The 10,683-nt window shown below is 29.0% G+C and overlaps 1 protein-coding gene across 1 annotated transcript; it reads left to right on the forward strand.

Annotated features, from left to right (window-relative positions):
- Positions 1–583: 583 nt before the first annotated feature.
- LOC117173021 (heat shock protein 75 kDa, mitochondrial) lies at positions 584–10,333 on the forward strand. The gene is made up of 13 exons (XM_033361372.1): positions 584–893; positions 2,076–2,180; positions 3,600–3,682; positions 3,865–4,092; positions 6,176–6,339; positions 6,446–6,555; positions 6,632–6,705; positions 6,850–7,196; positions 8,938–9,085; positions 9,175–9,302; positions 9,415–9,602; positions 9,773–10,071; positions 10,164–10,333. The coding sequence occupies exons 1-13, from the start codon at positions 779–781 to the stop codon at positions 10,263–10,265; spliced, it is 2,091 nt and encodes a 696-aa protein (XP_033217263.1). The 5' UTR covers positions 584–778; the 3' UTR covers positions 10,266–10,333.
- The last annotated feature ends 350 nt before the right edge of the window (positions 10,334–10,683 follow it).

The following is a 10,683-nucleotide window of genomic DNA, read 5'->3' on the forward strand; positions in this document are numbered from 1 at the left end:
CTAAATATCTTTATGAAGGGCAATTTATCCCGCATATTTATTCAAAAATTAGAAATCTCCAAGGATCTAGTCCTGAGGAAGTAATCTAAAGAAGAAGTATAAGTAATAAATACTTCAAGCTCTATGCTATTGACATCCGGATACAGATCTTACCAACTTTTCTGTAAAATTTACGGATCCGCATAATTCTATTACAGACCACTGTCACTTTTACATATACTTTTCTGAAAGAATTGTTTACCTGAGAATTATTCATTTACTGACAAACGGAGATATTTAAAATAAAATTTATTATCATTAATATCAAAAATTGTACATACTTTTAATCCTTCCCATTCAGTAAAATTTACAAACTTACATTCTGGTCTGAATATAATTTATTTCCTTACCAATGTTCTAATGTATCCATTGCAAGTTATTTTTGAATTCATTCTTTCAATATTCTCATAATATTTCTTCCTGCATACTGATTTTCCTATAACAGTTCGCCGTACAGTCTTACGTGTCAAACTCAAACTGCGCGGTCAAACTAACTAAATGGTGGAATTAAGCGGTTCCGTTACTTGAACGAAACAGGGCCCTCAAGTGGTTAGACCATGTGTTTGTCTAGATAATATCTTTGCTAGGACCTAATATCTTTGGCGTTATTCAACTGTTTTCGTTTAAATGGGCTTTAGTTCAATTGTGAATTAGTTCAAACGAATATCTATCTCTTCATTTGACGTGCGATTGATGGGATCTCGATTTTGAGAAATTAATAAAAAAAAATACCAAAACAATGTCGCTCTGTCGATTTCAACAAGTGATTAAATTTGGAAAACCTTTTTTAAGGCCAGTCATTTTCAACAGACTAAAAAGTCTATCTTCTGAAGCACAACGTCAACGCCTTTCAGGTTGGTTTCACAATTTTGCGTTGAATGTTGAATTCTTAGGTTATGTACAAAATATTGTACTTTTTTGCTTTTATGGGTTTTATGATTTATGTTCATGTATGAATAATTATTTTGAATTAATCGCGATTTTTTTTTAAAGTTGAAGGCAATTAAGTTTTATAATCTTATTACTGTTCTCGTTTAGAATTGCTCAAATAATATATAAATTTTTTATTTGGGGTTATGTCTGTGAGTCTTATTATTTTAAGATTTATTTTGGTGTGATTTTGTCAAAAATGCCGTTAATTTTGAGAATTATGTGCCACTATGCTCGTTGATGAGCGCAGGTATATAAAAATTGATTTCATAAATTGTCATTAATCGGTCATTTAAATCAGTAATTGTTCCATTTATTTTCTATGCTATTAGTACAATTTTAATTTGTTGAAACATCTCATTTTTATTTATTAGTTTGCAAAATTAATGTATTTTCTAGACATTGAGGTTTTTTTTTACAAATCAATGATTCAAGTGAAATAATTCGTTTAAACAATTGCATAATTATTTAAATAATACCTATTTGTTCAAGCACAGAGTTTAGCTAGAAAAAAGCAGGAGGAATATTTGTTTTCTAGTAATTTTTAGAAAAGACTTTAAAAATATGGGTGTAATTGCAGAATAGGGGCATCACATGTTTTTTGGCTGGAAAAACACTTTTTCTGCAACAATTTATTAGAATCTTTTGTTACTGCAATATCACAAATATATCACGATATCGGAATGATCATCATTAACTCACCGTTTAGGTGCTTTTACAAATCGAAACGGCTAGAAACAACCCTTTGACAGGTCCCAAAAATAATTTGGTCCAAACCCTACCCTTTTCCAACTGTTCGTGGGGGCGGGAAGGCACCCCTATCACTAGTAAGAAGAAGAAGAATGTTGGCCAAATGACTACCCATTTCCAACTTCTCGTTAAATATGATGATGACGATATATCGTGACAGACACATATTTAAGACATCCTAGTAGCAAACATAACAATATTTTAAAATTTTTGCCTCATCAAATCGATTCATTTATCGTTCAATTAAAGATTCTAATAGTTTGTTACCAAACAAAATTTTGTTTTCAGCCAAAATAGAGGTGACGTCCCTATTCTGCAATCTAACTAAAATATGTTTTATAAACTGAACTTTTCAGCGCTGGTGTACAATCATGCCCGATCTATTTCATCTCAAGCTGCAGCAGAAAATTCTACTGAAACAGATTACCACAGCATAATAAATGACACAGAAAAAGCCACAGGTGACCCCGACTTACTTCGTTTAATACTAAGGGGTCGTACTTAAATTACGTGACGGGCGAAAGGTCCTCTCTAAGACCCCCCCCCCCCCCATTTAACGAAGCGTAACAAAATAACCCTTCCTTACTGTACGTATTTTATGGTTTCCAGAAATAATGAGATGGGTTTTGAAATTAATTAACATTTTTAGTATTTTAGATAATATACATGCTTTGCAGGTAAATACTTATGCATATAGTTATACATATATACAATAAATGTTTAAAAAATATGTGTATATCTTTCAAAGACAATACATTAAGGAATGTAAACCTTTGGGTCTAATTTCGGCCCTAACATAGGCAGGATAAGGTTCTTAACGTTCATTTATTAATAATTTTATTTATTTTTTTAAATGATGAAATTTTTAGGAAGTAAGTATATTTAACAGTATTATAATGTAGGTTTGTATAAAATTCTATGGAATTTGGTAGATTTCATGTTTGACGGGTGATTCTCATGCGTAAAAAAATATTCATTGTTAATTAAATTTGAAGTTGGTTTCAACCAAAAAGATCAATTTTTAACAAAGAAAGATTTTTCAGTCATAAAAGAAAAAAAAAGTTGTTATAAATTGTTATACCTTCAAGCCAAAAGACTAATTTCATATACAAAAATTAAATTTTCAGCAAAAAAAATTTTCAACAAAGTAGTTAAATTTGTAACCAATGAGATAAATCTTTATTTAAAAAAATGAATTTTCAACCAAATAGTTCAACTTCTAACTGAATAGATGAATTTTTAACCAAAAATATTAATCTTCAACAAAAAAATGTTTTCTAAACAAAGTGGTTCAAATAAAATAGTTTAATCCTCAAGCAAAGAAGATTAATTTTCAACGAAATAGTTGCATTTTTATCTAAGAACGATGCTTCTTTATGTATTTATCTTTATGTCCCTACGAAATTGTAGACTTTGGAACAAAGCAGTTTAATTTTCAACCAAAAAGTATAATCTTTAAAAAAATTATGAATTTTCAACTAAACAGTTACATTTTGATCCAAGAAATATGCAATTTCTACTAAAAGAGATGCATTTTGTAATTAAAAAGACAAATTTTCAAAAAAATAGTTGATTTTTCATCCAAAACGGATGATTTTTTAATAAAATTGTTAAATTTTTAAATAAATACTTAAATTTATAACTAATTAGATAATCTTCAAGAGGAAGTATCTAAAAAAAATAAATATAAACACAAGGCAAATAAATTACTAACAAGAATGTTATATCAGGGTTACTCCAAAACTTCATTTTAAAATCTCCATAATTTTTCCGTGATCAATTTCTCAGTTTCCCTGAGCCGTTTGATTTAAGTACGATCCGTAACTGAAAGAAGTTTCTTTACAGCAAACGTTTCGAATACTAAAGTTTTTTTTTCGAAGGTGAAAGCTCCAAATTTGAATTTCAATCGGAGACTCGAATGTTACTGGACATTGTCGCAAAGTCTCTTTACTCTGATAAAGAGGTAATTCCTTTCACTATTATTTTGATCATACGTTAAAAAATAGACAAATTTTATTATGTAATAGGAACTATATTTATACTTCAAGAAATTATTTTCTTTTCAAACGAACTAATTTATTAAATGAGAATTGCGAAAGCAGTTAATACATTTATATAAAATGTACAAAAAATCAAATTCTGTAGGTTTTTGTCCGAGAATTGGTGTCAAATGCCAGCGATGCCCTTGAAAAGCTTCGCTATTTAAGATCGAGTGAGAATTTGTCAGTTGACGAAGGCGGAGATAGAAATTTGGAAATTCATATTGGCACTGATAAACAAAATAGAGTTCTTACAATTCAGGATACCGGAATTGGAATGACTCGCGAGGAGTTGATTTCCAATTTGGGAACGATTGCTCGTTCTGGTTCAAAGGTAAATAAAAAAGAATTCCGAAAGAAACTTCCCGGTTATGTTCTAGATTAATTTCTACTTTCAGAAAATGTTAAAATCAGATTTAAAAATCAAGATACTAATAAAAACATTTCTATTTTTCAAATTTTAGACTAAACAATAGTCTCCTTTAAGTTTTATTTTCAATTATTTAGAAACAAACCAAAAGTTTCATTTTACTTTTAGAAAGTGAAGAAAAAACTTTTTTTCTTTCAGCAAAATGAAAATAAAGTTTTTTATTGCCCAATTTTTATAATATAAAAATAACTTGAAATAATTTTATGATATTTTCATTTTAAATACTTTGAATTCAGAAGAGTCCCACTCTGAGTGTTTCAATCACTGTTTAAGTTTAAAGTACTTCAAATATAAACTTTTAAAGTTCGAGAACCAAATTTTTTGGTATTAATGATTGGGAAATAATTGTTGCAAACCGGAAAAACTTGGAATTATTCGAGAATTCTTTTAAGTTTTAACATTGTATAATTCTAAATTTAAAGTATTAAAAATTCAATGTTTGTTGATTGAACAATATGAATTTGAGCGTATAAAAATTTTTCAAACACAACCATAAATATATAATTTAAATATTTAAACTTGAAAAACTCTCTTTCATTTATTTTGCAGATATAAAATTAGAAGAATTTTTCAAAAGAACATATAACTTACTTTTTTACTTTTTTTGTGTAGTTGAAGGTTGTACACTTTAAATTTAAAATGTTTAAATTAATAGTTTTAAGTGATTTTTGAAGAAGAAAAAACGGAACTTGAAGACGATTTCAATTTATTTAAAAAAGCCTTGTATTTACGTTTGTTTTTACATCAGAAATATTAAAGTTACATTTCCGTAAGTAAAAATCACATGGAAAATTTCTTACTTTTATCAAGAAAGATAAGTTGAGAACAATGAGTCTGAATAAATGTACAGCATTGTTTTTAAAAGTAGAAAGGAAATAGTCTACAATCAAAATATTAATTTTTAATCAAATATACTTTATACTTACATAATTATTTTCGTTGGTTTTAAGAAGCCGATTTTACTAATTTATATCTATTAATCTTGTTCATTGCCAAATCTTATGTTCTAGGTTTATAGAATATTTTAAAACATTTATTTTAACCTTAAGGGCATGTGATATTTCGTCGCGTGGTCAATCAGGTACAGTTCCCCCGGCTTTTTTTTCTACAAAAATGAAAATTTTTAAAAACTGAGTTCGGAGATACTATCAAATATAATAACGGACGTCCCCGGACTCTTTTTTGAGGGATGATAACAAAAAAATTTATTGTAATAAATAAAAATCTTATGCATTATTTTGAGGTTACGCCGTTTTTCATCTCTGCCTTTCCGATAATTTGAAAATTAGTGATGAAATAAACTTTTTTAATTGCCTGCAAACAAGGTTAGTTCCGGGAGATTAGTTACTATGTTTATTTGTAAGTCCAAAGTTTTCGGCCAAAAATATTATGTAGTTTGGAAGAAACGCTTGGGAGAATTGTAACACACATAACCTCGAAATATACACACGTTGTTAGAAAAATCAAAATTTTTTGAAAAATAAACACAAAAAAGGTGTGCGGGGACGTCCGTTAGCATGTTCGCTATCATTTCCCAGATTTTGAAGACAAAATATTTCTTATCCTAGGAAAAAAGCCGGGGGAATCTTAACACTAAAAAAGTCGATACTAATTCCTAAGCTCTATGCAAATTAATCAAATTTTGCTAAATTAAAACTTTTTTTAATTAACCAACAAAAAAGTGTGTGGGGACGTCCGTTAGCATGTGCGCTGTCATTTCCCAAATTTTTAAGACAAAATATTTATTATTCTAGAAAAAAAGCCGGGGGAACCAAAAACTGGTAAAATCGACAATTTTCTAAGTATCACATGCCCTTAACTGAAATTTAAATGAGGGTTTACATTACTGAAATACAAATTGCAACTGATTAACCTCTTATTTAGAATTTTCATTTAAAAATTATATGAGATATAATTCAAATTAGCATGAATAATTAAAAGGCTTATAAGTATTAAATCTAATCCGAATTTTGTCTAAAATGTTTAGGCTTTCTTAGAAAAATTGAAAGAAAAACAAGGTTTCGATGCCTCGAACATCATTGGTCAGTTCGGAGTGGGTTTTTACAGCGCTTTTATGGTCGCTGATAAAGTCGAAGTTTTCACAAAATCCTACGCAAAGGATTCCGAAGGTCTTCACTGGTCTACCGATGGGTAAAATTATTGATCAAAATCCTTTAGAATATAAAATAATTGTAATTTAATTGATGATAGATAGAGCAGATAGATTGAATGTAGCAAAAATGCATTTGCTTAACAGGTCCGGAACATTTGAGATTTCGCAAGCACAGGGAGTTCAACCTGGAACGAAAATAGTTTTATACCTGCGACAAGATTGTCGAGAATTCAGCGACGATGACATGATAAATCGTACAAAATTAAATTACAAATTTTTCTAAATATTTGCTTAAAGAATATTTAATAAATAATCTTAAATTTGATGCAGGTATTATTAAAAAGTATAGCAACTTTGTAGGCAGTCCGATTTTTGTCAATGGAAAGAAGGTTAACGTTATTCAGGTCAGAAAAATTTGTAAATTTTTAGTGATTTATAAATATTTTATAAATTCGATATTTAGTTTTCTTATGCATTATTATTTGCAAAATTATTTTTGTTGAAGTCTTAAAAGATGAATTTAAATATTAATTGTTTACTTTGTTTAGCCTTTGTGGACAATGGAACCAAAAGACGTAACTCAAGATCAGCACGCAGAATTTTATCGATTTATTGGAAATTGTTATGATTCTCCTCGATTTACGTTGCATTATTCCACTGATGCTCCGATAAATATCAGGGCATTACTTTACTTTCCAGATGAGAAACCAGGACTTTTTGAATCAAGTACAAACAGTTCGGTCGGTGTGTCTTTGTACAGTCGAAAAATTTTGATCTTGAGCAAAGCCGATGCCATTTTGCCAAAGTGGCTCCGATTTGTTAAGGGAGTCGTGGATTCAGAAGACATTCCTCTTAATTTAAGTCGCGAACTTCTGCAAAATAGTGCCCTCATTACGTGAGTTATGCCAACATTTAATTCCTGGGACATATAACATGGAATTTCCTCGTGCAATTAAAATGCATTTAGAAGCGAAATAGAATGCAATCGATTCCAATTTAAAATTATTGCGGACGTTTAAGATTGGCACATTGTAAACCTTTACAGTTGCATACATTTTACTTTAAAACTTCAAATAACAAGGGTTTTAAGAATGTTAATTGTGCCATTTTACACATACAAAATTCCGAATGGAACATTTGTGTATAGAGACATTGAAAATTAAACGATTTTTAATTGAAATCACCTAAAGTTGATCAATTTGAAATCAAATTGTTAAAACTGGAATAATTTAGAAATTTGAGAACTTGGTATGTGTAAAGTTTTTAATCAAAATTGAAGAATTTGAAATTAGAAACACTGAAAATGTACATAATTGCACATATTTAAAACTATGAAAATGGAATAATTACAAAACTGGCGGAAATCAATATCATGAAATCTTTCGCGTAATAAGAATCGAGTATTAAACAAATTTAAATAGAAGCAATGAGGCATTAAAGCAGATAAAACATTAAACAATTTAGATTTGGAAATATCTAAAAATGAACAATTTCATGTTAAAAGTAGCTATTTAAAAGCTTTACATCTAATTTTAAAAATTGTTAAATTTTGATCTGCAAGCTTTGAAAAGAGAATTTCAAACTGAAAATTTAAATTGATTTCAAACCGTAGATTTCAAATTATTTATGTCTTACGGTCCAATCGTAAATAGAAAAAATAAATATGAGTCAAAAAAACATGTTCGTCGAAACTCAGATATTTATTTAATAGAAAAAACTCCTTTCGAAACTTCCTGACGTTTCGGTACACATGCGTACCTTTTTCAAAGGTTCTTAAACCTGAGTTGATGATAGTTTAAAATAGTCAAACAGATCAATTTTCAGTCAAAAAAAGTAACATTTCAGTCCATTGTTTTAAGAAAATTAATTAAAATTTAGTCATTTTTTGAAGTCTCAAAAAATTTTTTCAAGACTTCAATCGATTACAACTACATTTTTTAAAATTGTACGAGAAAACAAAATTGGCGTAGGTTAGGACGGACGAACAGAAATTGACAGTTTCAGAACATGAAATGAAAATTTAAAAACATGTATCGAGATCCGAATTCTCAAAAATTTACAGATTGTTCGTAATAATATTTTCACTAAATTGTTTTTATTTTATTTTACTTTAGTTCCAAACTACAAACATTAAAGATTGAAAAGATTAAAATTTAAGTCAAAATTTTAAATGTTGAACTATTTAAAAATTAAAATGATTGAAATTTAACCATTCTATTAATTAAATTTTTCAAAATTATAAGTCACTGAAGAAGTATTTTTATTTATAATTAAATTGGCTTTTACATTAAGCTGAAAGAATTTAAATGTATAAATTAGATTATTCTTCCATATGTATATCGTCCCATGTTTTTACAAATATAGTGCCCCGATAAGAAATTATTACGGACTTAAGCGCTAACTTATCTTTTTTCATTTGAGCAGTCTTGCTCATCAGAATTTAGAGATGTTTCAAGATTTTTAAATGTAATTTAAAATACTCTGATTCGTAGGTAGTATTTAATTATGTCAATAATTCAATATTAGACTAAAAGATTGAATATGATCTGAAGTGGTTTTTAGTTTCAATAAGTTCATAATAGTGAATTTTTCGAAAAATTTCTTTCAGAATGTATTTCAAATTAATTTTTTTTAAGGAAACTTCGAAGCGTTCTTACATCCCGAATTCTGAAGTTTTTGTTCGATCGATCAGTAAAACAAACAGAAGAATTTAATCAATTTTACAAGAACTACGGATTCTTTTTAAAAGAGGGCATCGTAATGAGCAACGACACGACAGAAAAGGTAAAAAAGGATTTAAAAAGGTTGCAAAAATGAATTACAAATAGAAAGCAGTTACACTTATGATTTATTTCCGAATTTTTTATATTTAGGAAGACATTGGAAAACTTTTGCGCTTTGAGTCTTCTACTAAAGAAGCAGGAGAATTAGTTAGTCTTCCAGAATATTGTAAGAGACTAGCGCCTGATCAAAAAGACATCTTTTATTTAGCTGCACCTAGGTAATTTTCGATCAAATAAAAATATATTATAATATTTTGTATTTTGGATAGCAATAGTTAACCATTCGACTGCACAAATTTTACTATACATCAATGTAAATGTACTTTTAAGCCGAACATTAGCAGAACAATCACCGTATTACGAGTCCTTTAAAAAACGAAACCTTGAAGTACTTTTCTGCACTGAACCTTACGATGAATTGGTTTTGATGCACTTAGCACGAATTAACAATCATAATCTCACTTCCGTGGAAAAGGAAATGCGACAGAACACAGAAGCTGAAAAAGCAGACCAATTTGGTAAATTATACAGTGTTTAATTTAACGATGTGTCTCGTTGTCTGGCTTTTCCTACGAATAGACTAGGCAAAAAGCTGGACGACTAGCCACGACCTTAATTTAAATATAAAATTTCAAAATTAGCCTCCTGAATAAAATGATGTAATGTAATTCACATGATAATTTGACAGAGTCGTTCAACAAAGGAGAAGTTGATAATTTAATAAACTACATGAAGAAAGTCTTGGACAAAAAGGCTTTTGAAATAAAAACTACAAATCGACTGGAGTCTCATCCTTGCGTGGTGACAGTTCAAGACATGGCATCCGCGAGGCATTTTATACGCACACAAAGTCACCAATTGGATGAAAACGCCCATTATAACCTTCTTCAACCTCGATTCGAGATTAATCCCAATCACCCTATAATTCAGAAACTCGTTAAAATTAGCAGTTCGGATCCAGAGTTGGCTGAACTTCTCACAAAACAGGTAAAGCTTTATTACCCTTAAAATTTAATTGATAATGGGTAATATAATGAATTAATGAATTACCATTATTAACATAATTGCTCTCCTTTTAGTTGTTTATGAACTCAATGGTTGGTGCTGGACTTGTAGAAGATCCTCGAACATTGTTGACCTCAATGAATGAACTGTTAGCAAAGGCTCTAGAAAAATATTAATCGGAGGCAAAGAAAGAAATGGAATTTTGTACATATTGTTTAAATAAATAAGATTTTAAAAAAAGTTATCGTCAATAAGAAGTTATGTCAATTCCCATTAACCTTACAAAAATCCAACGAGATTCTCAAACCCTTCAGAAATACCGATTTACTTTTCGTGAACTGGATCGGGAAAGACATTAAATTTATTTTTTGACAGGAAATTGTTGTAATTCTTAGTTTAAGCATTATAAGAAATCTTATATAGTCACTTTAAGTGTCACTTTATATCAGATAATATTTTCCTACGTATTCTCAGGTTCTTGAATTTAAGTTTCTGCAAAAAAAACGAGCAAAATTTTAAAAAAGGTCAAGAAAATACTTACTGGTATAAATAATATTGATATGAGAAATTGTCCTGAAATACAATATATTTAGA

Source organism: Belonocnema kinseyi, chromosome 5, assembly GCF_010883055.1.
Source record: "Belonocnema kinseyi isolate 2016_QV_RU_SX_M_011 chromosome 5, B_treatae_v1, whole genome shotgun sequence".
Taxonomy (NCBI): Eukaryota; Metazoa; Arthropoda; class Insecta; order Hymenoptera; family Cynipidae; genus Belonocnema; species Belonocnema kinseyi.